Raw genomic sequence first — 17964 nt, 5'->3', positions numbered from 1 at the left:
TTAACTATAAGGAAGTTCATCTTGCACCTGAAATATTGTACCAGTGCTATTAGGCTGAAACTGAAGACAAGTGGATGATTCATCATCTTATAATGTAAAACTTAATTACCCTTTTGAAATGGACAGACTTGCTGTGGAAACAATTGTTTTAGGGAGCTTTTTCCTAAAGTACTTTTCAATTGAAAATACTCACACAACACTCATACTGCTAAACCTGACTTGACCTTATTCTAACCCTGTTTTTGAAGCAGACAATGCAGTGTCCATGTAGAGTTCTGCATTGTGGTGTAACTTTAGTATTGCAGATGAAGCACTTGAAGGCTCTTGCGCACAGTCCTGAAAGAAGGCCAAGGGAAACTAGGCAGGGCGGCAATTTAGGGGTTGGCAAAAAAAAAAAAAAATTGAAAGAAAGGAATCTGCATTTTGGGTGACCCACCGCTGCCTTGACATTTAGCAGCACAGTAACTGGAATCGTACTGAAGAATCCTATCCAAACACGCTCTTTTGCATGTTATGGAGTGATGGATAGTAAATTGCATTCATTCTATCTACTATGCCTTTATATATAGAAAATTGCTTTATGAATGAATTAATGTCATCCGTAATACAGACACAAAGTTTCAAATAGTAAGCCACTAGACAGGTATTTATTTTCGTTGTCAGAACAAGAATCTGGTAAGTTAATAATTTAAATGTACGTAAAATGTGTTCAGTTCCAATTTCTGAAGTCTCGAATCAAATCAATAAATATTACTAACCTGTAAAGACATGTAATACAGACATGTAAAATTTAAAAATAGACATGTAAAATTTAAATGGAACCCGCCCCGAACAGAGATTAATTTTCTATTATTACTTATTTTAATTGACACACTAAGCTACTGTCATCAGATTCAAATCTGCCTACTTACCCTTATTGCACCTTTTTACAGGGTAACCAGGTGGCTCTGTGTCACCGGTGAGACACTTTTCTACCAAAGACACTATTTGACATAACACTAGGACAGGCTGAGACAGTTCAGACTCCCATCATCACCAATGCATAACAGACAAGTGTGTAGGGTTATTCAGTTGATCCATGATTAGCCATTTGTGTATCTCAATTACAACTGAGAAATGTATTCATAATAATTATAAACTTGTGAAGTGCTGTATTGCGTGTTTGTGCATTTGCTGTGCATACAAACGACGTTTGCAGCCTTCATGTTTAATAGCCTACGTGCTTACCCCTAAGAATAAAGAAAAAATGTATGCATCGGGACTTGTGCAAGTATTCTAAAAGCATGAAGTTAGTTTAATTACACAGTGTGTGCAATTAGACTGACAGTATTGGGAAGGTAGTCGTTGGCATGACAACGTCTGTGTTGCCATGCAACCCTTTCTGCTAAGTTTTTGTACAAGGTTGAATTTTCGAATAATTGCGAGTGTTTTTTTGATAATACTGTGATGTAAGTAGTTCTATTTTCACCCGATAAACTTTCTTTTCCCCAAACGCATTAAATATTTGATGGCACAGATTAGAATTAAAAAACAGCGATTGATTTTGTGTCCCGATAAAGTGGCTCGGACTGTACCTGTCACACAATCTACCATTTTAAAATGGTAGGTTTTGGGATCACTATAGTGGTGTGCTCTTTTGTAGAATAGTTAAGTATGAAAAAGCTAAATTTGCAATATCAAATGAACTTTAATGCTTTTGCCAAAACATTAATTTTCAACCAGTACACTTAGTTTCATATTAAGTTTAAAATGATGACATTACTGAAGTTATGAAACAATCATTTCAAAACAGAAACTATGTTATATACGAGCACACAGAGTGATTGCTGAATCAAAAAATCACAAGCTGAATAAAAAATATATTGATTTTCTAAATAAATAAAGTAATCATTACCTGACTGATAAGGGTGCCATTCTATGCAGCTACACATGGGACATTGGATAATAAAGTTAACATAAATAAATAAATAAATACAATAATTCCATATCACTGGAGCAAAGCTACCTTAAATGTTTAGCAAGAGTTACTCATTTGGCAAAACATCACTGCAAAAAATAAATAAAATCTTTGAATTAATTACAAGCATATTTTTACCACCTCTGCAAGGGGTGGCTGTCAAACTCCCCACAGCAGGCAGTACGCTCATCAGCAATGATGAAGAAATGTCTTAAAAACAGTTTTCCTCTTGTCAACAAGGTATGTGGAAAGTACTGTACAAAAAACATACAAGTGCTGTTGATATACAATTAAATAATAAAGAATAACGATTGTGGTTTCATGCTTACAGTTTTAGTATTAAAGGGAAACCTTCATGAACTGCCCAGTTATCTTCCAATAATTTCTGATCATAAAGAAATGGTCAGTATTCTTGATATGTATTCTTTATACAATGTCCAGTATATTTTAACTGTCTCATTTAATTTTGTTTGTCTCCTCTAAGTTTGCTTTCCTCCTCCCAGCTACAATGTGAGACAGTAATAATTTCCACACAAAATAATTCTGGTCTCCCCAAAACAATCCCAACACATTTGTTAGCTGAATCAGTGTTTTCGGCAGCTATAACTCAAATGTTGACTTATTCGTCATAGTATCCTGGCTCAATGAGACATTTTTACATACACAATGAGCTTGGCTTGAATTTGGCTATAAAAGACTATCTACATAACAAATAACCAGCATCTCCTGCACAGCAATGTAAAACACCATCAGCAGTGCTGTAACAATCAAATGAAAGCTTGTAAAGTGGGAAGCACATCTGAAGCAAATTTACAAAGAGGTACAAGTGGTCTTGAATGTATTATAGCTAGGGCTTCTGGTTTTTGATTTTAACATATAAAAACACCTCAGATACAAACAATAGCCAATAAAACACTGGAAAAATATTGGAAATCATTACTCAATTCACGTTGACCACCCCTTTTCCATTAAAAAAAATAACCTACTACTACTATCCCCCCCCCCCCCCCCCCCCCCCCAAAAAAAGCACTGCCTTTCCCAGTGCAGCTGGGAAATGTCCCTCCTTCCTGACTTGTAACTATCACTGAGTGACAGCACATTCCTACATTTCTATTGGAGACTCTGCTTGCGAGACTTAAAACAAGACAGCAAAGTAGGAATGAAAGCTGGTTCGCAGGATTTATAGCTATAATACAGTTAAGATACAAAGGATTTAAAACCGAACTGCAAATTGTGGAAAAATGTGAAAAAAATGCCTACTCACAAAAACCCCAGAAGAATGTGCCTGTGACCATAAGGATTTCATTGCGGAAGACAGAAAAGGAAAGAAAGTACTGTCAAGTTACTACTACACCTATTTTGACAGAAAAAAACACACAAGCATTTTGGAAAGTAACCGAAAACAATAAATTTCATAAGCGAAAGCCCTGAAAAAAAAAACAAAAAAACCCCATAAACTCGAAAATAGCTAAAAAGAAGCACCAAGATATGAATAAAAACCAAAGCCTTAATTCTAGTATTTTGAAGCTTTCCCTTTAATACAGACAGAAAATAATAATTAAATATGGAATTCGTAATCCAAAATTTGTGTAGTGAAGGATTAACACATTGACAAAAATTTGTAAACTCCCGTAATTTTCAGAAGCTGCAGTATTTTCTTGTTAATATGATTAATATTTTATGATGTGTATATTTGCAATTAGTTTGCTTTCTTCAGTTATTGTGATTGCAAACTTTTTTTTTGCTTGCGTGTATTATGTAAAGTCCTTGGAAACAGCTTCTATAAAATTAGGGGCTGACATTAATATTGTAATAGTGCAGATAATGGAGAAGAGTGAAAATGCTACAAGACACAATCTATCAACAACAGCGGCTGCAAACTTCCATTCGCTGCAGATTGCTTCTCCTTCATCTTGATCTCTGAAGCGGCTAGCAATGTAATTCACTTCCTCCAGGATTTTAGCAATTTCTGGGATGTTTTCTGAGAGAGTCCTGGTGGGAATGGTTTGATGGTCCTCTGTGGGCGAGCTGGTTGTTCTTCCACACATCACCCCGGAATCAGTGCTGGGGGGGCAGCAAGGACTATCCATAGCATGGTAGCCAAAATACATATTCATGTTCCCGTTGGTTGATTGCTGTCCAGGTATGACATTCATCTCAATGCTGCTGGCACTGGAATGATGCACATGTGGATTGTATTTGTACGTGAGGTGCTTTCTATCTTCTCCAGGCTTCTTCATCCGTAAAAACCAAGCACACCAGTTCAAAAGCACAGCTCGTATCTGCAAAAACAGCAATGACACATAATAAAATAAAGATGGAAAGAAAGAGAAAACTGAGCAGTGACATAAAAAAAAAGAAACAAAGGGAATTTTGTAGTATATTTTTGTTGTAAAATGGTGAAAACTTACATGTTCCTCAAGGTTGTAACTTTTTTTTCATTGCTTATTAATAAAAAGATATGTAAATGATCAGCAATACATGGTTCCTATTAACATTGTTACAACTATTGAATACTGGCAAAGCTGTCAGCATATAGCTCCTGGTGTTTTTTTTGTTTTTTTTTTGCTGTTATACAGTATGTAGTTGTGTATAACTATTTTTTTGCATTTTCTAGTAAGAGTTGTCATTTCTAAAGAATGATCGCATCCTGCAATAATAATTTCATAATAAATCACCTGTCTAACAGTCTGTTTTACAACTAAAATAGTGGGTTGGCATAAAGTCAGTACAGGGTATACACACTGATGCAGAGTGGTCAAAAAAAGCTGCCCATAGGGGGTGCTGTTGAAGCACATGGAGTTAATTAATTATGAGAGTTTACATCACAAGGGATTTCAGTGGTGAATGAATATATAAGATTTCAAACACACAGCTTTAAAAGCTGTTCATAGTCAATAAACCATGTTGTTTTTTTTGTAATATTGTATTGCCTATGGCTTGTTCTGTGCCAGTAACATAATTTTGATACATGTATACAAGATATAGTCAGCACTGCCATACATTAATTAAAAGGATGCCTGTTTATTTTCAAGTTCAACCTTCACTGTGTAGTGAACTAAAAATCACTAATGGAAACAACAAACATTAAAAATACAATTTAACCCAGAATTAACCTTTACCTGAACCAAATTACCCAAACTGACCATTTATCTGAGCATTTTAAACTCCTCCTCCCTGTGGTTGACCAAGAGCAGTTTGGATATAAAATGTGTGTTCCGTATATTCCTATTGTAAAGTGAAAAATCTGGAATACTTTTAATTGAAATGTTTTCTGAATGAAGGGCCCTTCCTCAAGATCAAGGATGCCTGTATTGTGCACTTAATGCAATCACACCGACAGAGTGGTCAGCTAGAGCCATTTATTACCCACTGCGTAAGTCTTAGAATTTTGTTGCCTGTCACTGGGGGGCCCTAGCTGACAAGGTGAATTGCTTTCTGGAGCCAACTGCTACAATGTTTAACCATATACTGTGCTCTTACAGTGGGCTGCAGTTTTATAGGGGAAGGCTCTCAAAGAAAAAGGACAGTGAATCTCATAACTGACCATGCATTTTTCCAGTTACTCCAACACAAACTGCATTTACAGTAAAAGCATGAACTCCTGGGAATTGTTTCTTTCCTAAAGCCACAGTAATTATACAGTTAGCACTCACATATCCGACCCTATACAATTTGAACTTTAGTGACAGTTAAGAGTGCGACACATATCTGATTATTTCATTTTGGCCTGTTCCAAACTTTCTCCATTTTTTTTTCAGGGAACACAAAAAAGATATAGCTGAAAGGACTGTGTTTAATAAGTAGGCTTCCACTTAGATGTACTGTAGTTAGTTTTGTTGTTACAGTACTATATTTTCAACAGTAGTATTTTAATTCAGACCGATATGATTCTGTCATACTTGCCAAGAGACGACAGTGGACTAATACAGTATACACTTAAATCTGGTGTGTATCAGTATGAAAAAATCTCCATTAACAACCCAATAGCAATATTAAATCAAAATCTTACCATGCACAGAACTGCGCAAAACATAAAAGGCAGTGCAATTTAGCAGATTAAAAAAATAGTTTCCATAATTAACAGTATCAAAAAGACAATAAGGTCCTAATGTCACAGTTCACTTGCAAATGAAAACGCACAAAAGCAACTAAAGCAATTAACTGTTTTACATTACAGTAGCTGGTCCTGTTTGCTTTGCAGTTGCTGCATTTTCGTCAGGTTAGACTTGAGGAAGCCCTGTGTAACTGCACGAGACAGACTTATTTGCGCATTCGAGAAAAAAAAGGGCTTTGACAGATAATCAAGTAAATTGTAACATTGAAGAGATCAGCTCTGCAACAGAATACTGGTAATGGAGTCAGAAATCGCATGTGACGGGTAAGTACATTAATTTATTAGATATATACTGATGCACAAAAGAAACAACACTCGGGTCGAATTGATTTAATCAAATATTTTAAACATAGATATCAAACAAAATCACACAAAATGTGAACAAAAATACAGTATGAAACATGACACACTGTCAAAATAAAAAACATTACAAAGTTAGTATCGGGTATGACCTTCCTGAGCATTAACACAACCCTGGAAGTTGGCTTATTGACCTGACCAGCCTCTGAATTGCAGCTCTTCCCTTGCAGCCAGCTGGCGAAGGTTGACTGGTCGTGGTTGCACCACCAGTTGGCTTGAACAATGCAACAGTCAGCATAATGCTCCTGGGCAAGTGTAGTGACCTTATGCCTTCCAGGACGTGGCCAGTCCGTCACAGAGCCAGTTTCCTAGTTTCTGTGGACTAGTCTGCTGATTGTTGAAGCAGAACATCTCATTCTCCAACTTCTCTCACAGACAGGACGCCTTCAATCATGCCCATAGCAACCAGGCAATCATCACTACTCAAGCAGGACATGGTACTATCTTTCACTGTTTTTGCGTTAATTACAATCATGTCTTTTCGAATGGCTATTTACACAGATTCTTAAATCAAGTCATTTTGGCAATTTTAACTCAACTCAAATACCAAACACTGAGCACCTGGCATTTTTATGAAATCACATGACTTGAGCTCAGTAATTTGTTATCCCAAGGAATAATACTACTCAAACAATCAACAAACCTATATGTTCACTATTTAAAATGTAAACAACATTATGTATGTACCTGTGGCAAAGTGCTCCATCCCTGTGTGTATTTTTGTGTTATGTGTTGCGTGTGGTGTGTTAATGTTGACGTATTGTAGTTGGTACACAGGATCTAATGTGGGTAACGAGCACACGTGTTAAAATGTATAATTGTATTTAGACATGAGGGTGGCACAAATCACTTCACATGCAAATTAAGTCTACTGTTCTCTATAAGTCTTTTTATTTTTGCAATAAATCGGCGTAAGCAAGTACATTTACCATTTAACCCATCCTGTCTGTGTTGTTTCCTGGTTCCGACGTCACCACTCAGCCAGACTGTCACAGTGCCCAGTGAGCTATTGATGTAAAACTTACTGTTGCGTTTTCATTGCGCATCAGTGTATATATAATGGAGATTGATTTCATTCTTAAAACAAGGACGCTAAAATGCGACTGACATGTATCTGAGTGTCGTATAGCCGAGTGTACAAATGTTTTCTTTGTTCAAAAAGCATGAAAAAACAACTTCAAAAGCTGGAATGATTTGTTAATAGCATATTGTATACATAAAGCACAAATACAAACATGTTAAACTATCAAAAGATGTCCCAGAATGAAAGCCTAACCATTTGTTTTGCATGTTTGCTTTAAAGAAATGCATCTCACAGAGGAAACTGGCACTCTTAACCATTAGCTTGTTATCCTTGTCATTAGTTTACCTTTCAACTACTCAATTTAATTCATTAGCAAGGTAATTCAAACTTTTCATTTATTTTCTGTAGTTTGGGATTTATTCCTAATTCCATACATATCTTGTTGAATCCTGATGGAAGTGAGCACTTCAGTAAGGAGGATGCTCACTTATCATGTTTCTACTTCACTTACCCACTTTGGCATCTTTCCTCCATGCGGGTCATGGTGATGGAACTGTAGCACCAGCACTGTAACGACTACAGAAAGGCCTACAATCACCATGGTGCTTGCGAAGTACTGAGCTGAAATGAGAAAACAGTAATACATTATAAGGACTTAGTTGTTTTAATCGCTTGATTATGGTTTTCAGATATAGTGAAATGTCAATTCCAGATTTCTCAAAATATTAAAACACTAATCTAATTAATTTCTAATCTGGTGCATTATGAGCATCAACAATTTACTCAAAGCCTCCACTAGTGTTTTCTACTATTATAACAACCTTGACTTGCACAAAGAAGGAAAAACATTGAGTGAAATAGCTCACATCACTCAATTTTCAAGATGGGTATCCGAAGCATAAATCAACAAGCACAGAGAAACATCATCTGTAATTGACAAACCCAGGACTGGAAGATCCAAAAAGCTGTCTAACAAGGATGAGCAAAACTTGACAATAATATTTTTTTAAGGAACAGAAAGACGACAAGCATTGAATTGACAACAGAACTGGCAGAAGGCACAGATGTCATTGTGCATCCATCAACAGTCCAAAGCACCTTTGGCCATTGTTCCATAGTCCAATGTCTGTGTTCTTGTACCTATTTTAGCTTTTTAGACTTGTTCCCCTTTCTTAAGAGGTTCTGCAACACATCCTTTAAAGTCCTGATTTCAAGAGTGACCTTTTGTACTGTTGATTTGGACAATCATGGGGTTTCCATGTGGGCCAATTTACACATGAAATGGTGATGCACATACATGTTTGGGAGAATTACTCAAGTAAATCAGGTTTGTGGACGAAAAAAAGGCCAAAGAGAGGGATAGGGTAAATGTCATTTACTCATGTAAATGACGAAACACACAGGAGTTCCATGTGTGTTTCCAAATATTGCAAGGGAGCAGGTCACTTGTTAATGTGGATTCTAAGATGGCAGAAAGTAGTGGTTGATGGGCGATTTTATGGTTAGCTTTGGAATAGTTCACTATAATGATAATGTGTGCAGGTTTTTGTTATTGTTTTTTGCTTTGTCTGGTCTATCATGTTGTATATGGGTTTACGGGGTTACAGTTCTGTATTAAACAACTTACAATGAACTGTGTTATGCCCTTTATAGTATAAATGCAGCTGTTTGAGAATACCCTTGCTGCTTAAATGTCTAACTGAATTAATTCCTGTCCTTTTTTTATCCCAGCTATGTCTAAAGACAATGCGTGTCTGCCCTTCACGTTAGTAAATATAGTTGGTGAATTGAATGTCATGAGCCAGCTTGATCGCCCAAAACAGCCCTCTCAGAACTGACCAAATGAAATTGCAAATTAACGTATTGACTATGTTTTATTTGTTTGCATCATTAATATTTAATACAACAGTAAATCCAACACAACTTAAAAGAAAGGAGAGAATCTCTGACAGCACGAGACTCCTCAGATCACTCCTGTCCAATTGAAACTGGTGGCTGAAGTAACCTTCACAACTGTCAAGTTGCTGGTTGGAACTTGCATAAACACCCATACTTTGACATGGGTTTGCTTGTTTCGAAAGGCAGTGTCGCTTTTCTTTTTCTTGTGAGACTTGGCAACAATGGTAACCTTCCCGGTCTGTCTCACGGGCAGCCACTGATCACTGAACACCTAATTTTGTTGTTGACAAGAGTTTGTGCAGGATACAGCAGGCGGTGGCAATTTTAGGAAAGAACTAATGTGGCACTTCAGTCCATTTCATCAGTATCCGCCACCTCCCATTTCAAGTGCCCACTATCTGTATTTGCCGTGGTGTTGAATGCTTTTCAGCATTGGTCAGTCCCTTAAGTATTCATCCTCTTTAGTCAGTACTTGGTAGAAATACCTTTTGTAGGAATTACTGCTATGAGTCTTTTTGGATAGGTCTCTACTAGCTTTGCACAGTAGAATGGTAAAAATTTTGCCCATTCTTCATTGGAAAATTGCTCCAGTTCTGATAAGTTTGTTGGGGGGTCGTCAATGGACTGCAATCTTCAAGTCTCGCCATACATTTTCGATTGGATTCAAGTTAGGACTTTGACTGGGTGTGGCGGAGTGTCCCGCCCCTTTATGTTTATTAAGTGTTTTATGTTGCCCTGTCCCTGTGTGTATTTTTGTGTTATGTGTTGCGTGTAGTGTGTTAATGTTGGTGTTTATGTATAAAATAGCCCAGCTGCTCAGTTTGTGAGGGCGACCTGATCTTGGTAGTGTCTGGATAATCAGGACCTTAGAAATTTTATTGTACCCGTCTCCTGCTCCGTGCCTCTCTACCACTTTATCCCTGACTTGTTTCAAAAGCTCTTTGGTCTTCATGGTTGCTGCTTGAAAGTCTTTATATACTATAAATAGTCTCTAGTGAACATGGAAACACTAGTAAAGGTTGAAAGCAATCCTCTCATTGGAATTAATGACAAACAGCAAATTAATTGTACATGTTTTGTAGACAAAAGCCAAATACATAGTATTGTCCAACAACATTGACACCAACCAATGCTCTAATTCACATAGATAATTTACAAAATTCTTCTCAACCCTTTCACCAAGAATTACTGTAAAAAAGTAAAATACTAATTCCTTTCAGTTTGCAGCCTTATTGTGTGATTTAAGTACAGTTTTGTTATTCCAATGCACTTAAGCAAGAAATTCACCAAAATTGCAAATCTTCTCTTGCTAGCTTTTATAGTTTCTAAACACATTTATGACTATTTTAAAAATACCCTTTTGGCCATTAATGGTAGTCATAATTTATTAGGAAGTGAAGCATCTCCTGCTATTTCAATTTAGAGGTCATATTACTTGTCTACATGTGCTGGGATTCATTGTCAGTAATAATGATAATCACATCTATCTGTCTGAATTCCCAACACTGACTCAGCCGTCTCTGCTATCAAACTGTCTCTCTGATACCACTATGTAACACAATTTTTGTTCCTGGGTAGTAAGTGTTATTTCCTAATTGCTTATGCCTCAAAAGTATAGAAAATGGCTATTATTCCCCACAAACTTTGCTTTTGTGACCAGGACAGTGATATTTCAAAATATCACTATTTCCAATGGGAAAACGGGCAAACCTGTGTCTTTTCGTTCACATAAAGTCAGAAAAAAACAACATATGAATCCAAATTAACATGTATTTATACTAAAGTAATACAAAAATGACTACAAAAGATTTAGAAGTGAGTAGTTTTTCGAGATTTACGATTATACTGTATTTAACAAAAGCACAGCCACATCAAGACAACTAGCAGAAGACATTCAAGGAGAAGGGCTTTTTGAGGCTGCCTCTCTAGTTCTTGATTGTTTGCCTGGCTGCCTATTTTTTAGGTGCATTAAAGTAGGCTAATGACAAAAAAATCCACCATGACAAACATATTACAATGCATGAGAATCTGTCAAATGCAATTCAAGAGCCACGCAATCTCTTTGAGCTTTCTTTACATAAAAAAGGGCTTTAATGTTATCTTGAATTCAGTGCTTTATAAAGGTCTTTTGAGGTTTGACTGACTTAGGGTTGTGTAAAAGTTGCCAGTGATGGAACACTGGCTTCACTTTAAACAATAGAAACAGATCTCAATTTCACGTGATGACCTAACAGCTGTGACACTACGATACTAAAAACTGTTTGAGATGTTAGATCATTCAAATCAATCAAATGTGTATTTGTTATAAGACAAAAAGAAACCTAACGATCCAAACTATTATTACATTTATTCATATTCTCAAAGGAAGACGAATAAAGGTTAGGCTTCATAGTTAAATTTAAAAAAAAAAACATATGTATAAAGATGAAACAATAAAACATTCAAGGAAAAGTAATGCATTGTTAAATATTCATAATTAATCCTTAATGTGCTCTCTGGTCATAGAGTTCTGCATTAGTGAAGCAATCGTAATAATTCCTGCATTGTTTGGTTGAGTCACGCATTACAAATACATGCGCCAGCTTCTACGTGGCTAAGTACGCATGTACAATGTCCAGCATCTAGTTGAATAGACACACATTACATATTGTGATGATTTCAAAAGCATGGCTTCAGTTCAGTTACTTGTAAACACACAACATAAGTTTGATACTTATTCTGTTGTTGCGATGTTTAAAACAAAGTCTTCTTAACACTGTCGTCCTCTCTGTAGAAGTTAGTTGAGAAGCAGCGCAGTATCTTTGTGAAGGCCGTAGGCAAAAGCTTTTGTCATTCCAGAGGCAGACCATCTGCTCCGGGACAGCTTTGAAAATTGCATCATTGCATCTTTGTTGAAGAACTTCAGAGTTTGATGAATTGAGAGACATGAGATGTTTTGAAGAAAGAGCGAATCCAGAGAGGAGAGCAGAGAGAGTGAAAATCCTTGTTTTGAGTTTAAATAACACTATGTATAAGTGTTCCCTTGTACTGTAAACAAATCCTTGTCAGGTCCTTCCATTGGTTCACAGTATTTGATGAACAGTTGCGTGTCACACAAAAAGGGTGTGTTAGAAATGGAATGTATCCACCTATTTCGTTATCATAGGATTTTACATTTATCATTTAAACCTCCTATTCAGTATAATTTTAATTACATTTGTTAGAGAAGCATATGAATTTCATATGAACTATTAAACTTCTGTCCACAAGTTATGTAATTAAAAATGATTCTTAAAACTTGCCAAGCTACAGTGCAATTGTACATTGTGTTTACGTTAGTTAAAATGTTTTAAGACACTTTAGGAGACTAGACAATCAGATAGCATTTTGGAAGGCGAGCTTCAAAGAGTTAACTGTTTGTGACCTGTACCTTATCTAAATCAGCTTTGAAGTAACAACCCAATCCCCACAACATGACAATACAGACAACAGAATTAAATATCTGAGAAATGCTTATATTAAAATGAATTTAACCATGAATTTCCTTGGCATTTACATCTCTGACCTCAACCTGAGCTTGTGACTTGAGGAACCCAACTTTTGCAGTTTGAATCCCGCATATAAAACTGTCACGTACTTGACATCACCTTGCCACTCTGAATTAATTACTTGTTAAAAGAAAAGGGTAAGGATAAATTCTCTACCAGAAAAAAAAAACATAAGAAAAAAAAGTAGAATATGCTAACAATGTTAGTTTTAGATGGGTGGATAAGGTTGTTTTGAATGCCTGAACAACATAGTACTAAGCTTTAAAATAGGATTGCACTCTTCAAAGATATGATTATGTTGTAAACTGAATGTTTTTGGTGAAACCTATATATATAGATATATCTATAATTATATATATATATATATATATATATATATATATATATATATATATATATATATATATATATATATACACACACACACACACCAACCTACCAGGAGAAATGCTCCTCTTGTGCCTACCCTTAAGGCATGAATGTGACAAAAGAACATAGCAGATATTTCCCACTTAAGACCTCCCACTATCTACCATCCCCTCCTTCTTCACCCTCACATTTCACATTTATTTTAATTTACTTTTATTCCTCTTTCTGATACAATATTTTCCTCACGTCTGTACTTTATATAATCTATTTCTACCTTTTCATTATTTATGAAGGAATGAGGCAGGAACTGAGAGAAATAGACTGGGCAAGGAAATTGGAGTATATGACAGTTTAAGTTCAATGGAGCAGCTTTAAAGTTATAATGCAAGTATATATCCAAAATGAAAAAGATCAGGTTTAACAAGCAGTCACCAAGACAGTTAAACAGATCAGTAAAAAATAAACTCAGACAGCTATATATGACTTATAGGAAAGACAGAAGAGTAAAACAATTGGAAAGAATAGAGGAGTGTGCTTAAAAATATAAATATTTCTGTTAGGACGACCAAAATAGATCTAAGAAGAAATACTGCCAATGATGCCAAATGTGATCCTAAAAAAGTATTCCAATATTACAAAAAGGAAAAGAATTGTGAAAGAGGAGGTTAAGATATTAAGGGATGATTATGATAATAAGGTTTATGAGCACTGCAAAGTATCTGATCTATTAAGTATCTATTAAACAAATAATTTTTTCATGTTTTCACCAGGAGGACAGAAATAATATGCTGCCAGTGCCACACGTTTGTGCACATACAGGTCTTGAAGATTTCAGCAACAGTGAAGCAGAGGTATAAATAAGCTACAAGAGCTAATAATAACAATAATAATAATCACCGGGCCATTACATGATTTATCCAAGGGTGCTTAAGTAAACAAGGGTAGAAATAAGTAGACTGGCTACAATCATGAATAGTTCAATAGAAACAGGTCAACTTCATAAAGACTGGAAGCTTGCAAATGTGCCATTATTTAAAAAAGGGGTATAACACAGTGCCAGGTAATTATAGACAATATTAAGAGGTAAGCTTGAAGACTATTTATATATCAACAATATTATAGGGAAGTGGGATCGGGACAGGATAACAGTTTCTGTGGATGGGGCATGCATGAAGATTATTCTTAATACATATTAGTCATAATAAAATATGTTAAACAAGTGTAACAAAACATTGCATCCTTTGTGTGTCTAATTTAAAAATCCAAAGACATTCTTGTGGCAATCATTCAAAATAATAAATTGGCACAATGCTGTCACGGTGGTGAGTGTGGCAAACAGCTATATTACACTTACGACTCTTGGAATTACAAAGCCAGTATTAGTTGTGTGTGACACAATGCAGATTTAATAAGAGGGATGAGAATTGCCTTTGAAATATATTTCTAGAAACGTTGAGGGTTTCTCCACAGTTTTTCCTATTAATTATGTAGTATTTTCTTTATGGTAATTGTTTATTTGCTTAAAAATGTTTAGTAAAATATGACCAAGAATTAGTTTTTGGAACATTGATTAATAGAGATGTGAGTGTCTGTGTGATGTACTTAAACACTCAAAATAAATTTAGAATCAGTAGCATATCATTTGGTATAATAATTGTGCAAAAAGTTATTGGTAATGTATTTCATTTTTATTGACGTCTATTTATTCGCACAAGGCATAAAGGTCATTTTACTGTTTTAAGTTTACTGTTTCAATTTAAAATTAAACGTTAAACTAAGTAGACAGAAACCTCAGTGTGACAACATTAGTAAATAACACAAGCTACGGTGAATTACAAACTTAAACCATTTTCCTGTGTTTTGGATACAGCAACTTAGTGCATCCTCCTCTATCTTTGTCCGCCCATTTGCCATTGTCCCCCACAACATTACTGTGATCTCAGGCTGTATACAAATTTGTCAGCCAGGGTCCTTCACCTACAAACCATGTATTTTCACTTCTCATTGGCCAGTTTTCCTAGTTAAGGTGTGTGCAGTTCCAAGATGGGATTAACATTACGGGTCTGTGGCACCTGATTCATGTCCTCGTATTAAAACATCATCTCATGGTCCAGCTCCAGTGATCCTGGATCCGATCCCATTTCTTGCCATTGGCTTCTACTGACTCGTGATTATACCATAAAATTATCGAGAAATAAAAGTTTAGTACTCCTGCAATGTGAGAAGGACATTTCCCCCTGAAAAAGTGAGGGGGGGGCATGTCCCCCGCGATCCTGTGTAAATTATGCCTATGGTTGAGACACTAAAAGGTTTAAAACTACCACCCAATATGAACCAAAACATTTTCTGATTAAGTCTACAAAGGGCAATACAGTCTATTTAAGCCCCCTTATGACATCCACACTTAATATAAGGCAAACCTACCTATTAGTGGAACAGAGTCAGACGTTGCTGGCATGATCTCAGCTACCAGGAGCATAAACACTGTTAAAGAAAGTAGCACAGTGATCCCTGAAAAACAAAAAAATAAATTATTAATTTAGAACCAACATGCGTACAGGATCACTTATATTTTATTTATCTAGTCATTCACTAATCCAAGCCAGTTGTACCATACCTTGCCTAATTTTATGTTCTTGATACGCTCCCAACTTAAATTTCATCAAAACAATCATCAATAAAAGTGATTGTAGCAAAAAATATATAACATTTCCCTGCCCTGCACATCCACTCACCATATACAGGGTAGGTCTCAAAATTTGATTTTAAAACATGATATCTATTACACTAGGTTAAAGAATGCTGTTTGCAAGCCTTTTTCTGTAGCCAGTACAATGCTTTGACCTTGAAGGGACTCCACAGTTTTGACATATATAGGCAATGGAAGTGCACTGCTATTGTACTTTAAGACTATTGAAACTTGTAACATTTATGATATTGGAGTTTGCATTACATCTCCATTATGGTATTGTGATTTGGTTTAGCAAGTCTTTTGAAGCACGTTACTTAGTGTACTCCAATTATATTACAAGCAAAAACGTCCCCAATACTATTTATTTAGTACTGTACTACCTTCAGCCCAAACAAAGTGCCGGTCTCTCTACATAATGCTCTTCCCATCACGTTCCACGCCAGTATACAGTACATTACTTCCTTGGAATATCTTCTTTTTAAAATTTGTTTGGAAAAAAGGCCATATGAGCTATGACTGGCTTCTTTACAAAGGTGTCCAACAACAACCGTGTAAAACACAGGATACACATTTAAAACTATGTATTAAAACACACACACACACACACACACACACACACACACGGCTACTTTAAATATTGGAACAATACTTCGGTTCCACAAACATTTCGTAAGCTGTAATCACAGTTAAACTCCTGGAACAGATTACTCAAGCAAACAGGCAATTTATTAAACACCCCTTTAAAAAGAATCGGATTCCAGTGAAAGTTACTTCTATTATCAGGTGACAACAAATTTAACCTAGAGGTTAAATGATAGGTTAGGTACAATGATGTTCTAAAAGAGTACACTGAAGAACAAATCTACAAATCCTGTTGAACACTGTATCAATCATCTTCTTTCTTCCCAAACAATTTAAGTGAGGGCTACATTTCCAGAACTGTCTGTCACTACGATCATACCGTAATAACTGAAAATGGTCATAATTGCTTACATATGAAGGAAGATACAATATTGCTTATATCCCTAAACTTGTTGATTTTGTATATTAAATACATACTGTGAAACACTTCAATTCTGACAAACTGTGATATCTAAAATATTTTCTCTCAACTTGTCAATGTTCTAAATAATTCTAGAAGATTGTTCAAAGGTCTTCAGCAAAAGGCTTTTCAGAAATATTTATTGAATATTTGTGATATGAGATAAAAGCTCAGTAAAGAAAGCAGTCATATGGCTTAGTCAGGGGTTTCTGTACATGAAATCCAGTAATAAAAAAATGCTAGTCATACCTAGTGATATCTTCTCTCCAGAGTCAGCTGGCAACAGAAACACTAATAAGGCCAGGGCTGACATGAGGACGCAAGGGATAAGAAGGTTCAGGCCATAGTAAAGAGTGCGCCTGCGCATTGTTACTGTGAAAGTCACATCCGGATACGGCTCCTTGCAACACTCATAATACAGCTCGTTCCTCTTCGCTGGTACCCCTGCATAATATAGGGAACATAACGTTACATTCATTCAGATGCCCTTATCTTACTATTCTATAAAACAACAATCACAAAAGAGATCTGTGATAGGATGAGAACAAAAGTGCTGGAAACAGCCCCACCAATTACAGATTTATGTATATCCATCCAATCAGCTGTTATCTTAAATTAAGGTTTGAATTAATATTGCCATATAAACATTTATAAAAGTTTATCCCATAAAATTTGCAGTCTTCCCATGGTTATACTGCATATTAACAAAAGTTTACTATAGTTTGTTTATATATATATATATATATATATATATATATATATATATATATATATATATATATATATATATAAAGGAGGGTGTGATCCTCATACAATTATAAGCTTTTAAAATTTGTTTTACTTTCTGAAAGATATTGGGTTGTGTAGCAGGGAGTGATCTGTGCTGACTCTGCTGGCGTGTTCACAGGGCTGCAGGAAGAGGGCGGCAGTTGTCCAACAACCGCCTGTGAGTCATGGCAGTGACATGGGGAGGTGGG

General features: G+C 35.8%; 1 protein-coding gene across 1 annotated transcript in view; it reads right to left on the bottom strand.

Moving 5' to 3' along the window:
• Positions 1-3496: 3496 nt before the first annotated feature.
• Positions 3497-17964, bottom strand: part of LOC121325371 (neuronal acetylcholine receptor subunit alpha-7-like) — an 89644-nt gene continuing 75176 nt past the window's right edge. The window contains exons 7-10 of the mRNA XM_041267853.1: positions 17237-17431; positions 15678-15764; positions 7970-8079; positions 3497-4239 (exon numbers count right to left, since the gene is read on the bottom strand). Of these exons, the coding sequence (XP_041123787.1) occupies positions 3712-4239; positions 7970-8079; positions 15678-15764; positions 17237-17431 (920 nt within the window). The 3' untranslated portion in view covers positions 3497-3711. The remainder of the gene's footprint in view (positions 4240-7969; positions 8080-15677; positions 15765-17236; positions 17432-17964) is intronic.

Source organism: Polyodon spathula, chromosome 1 (assembly GCF_017654505.1).
Source record: "Polyodon spathula isolate WHYD16114869_AA chromosome 1, ASM1765450v1, whole genome shotgun sequence".
Taxonomy (NCBI): Eukaryota; Metazoa; Chordata; class Actinopteri; order Acipenseriformes; family Polyodontidae; genus Polyodon; species Polyodon spathula.
The sequence above is the reverse complement of the archived record's forward strand: the minus strand, read 5'-3'. Positions and strand labels throughout refer to the sequence as shown.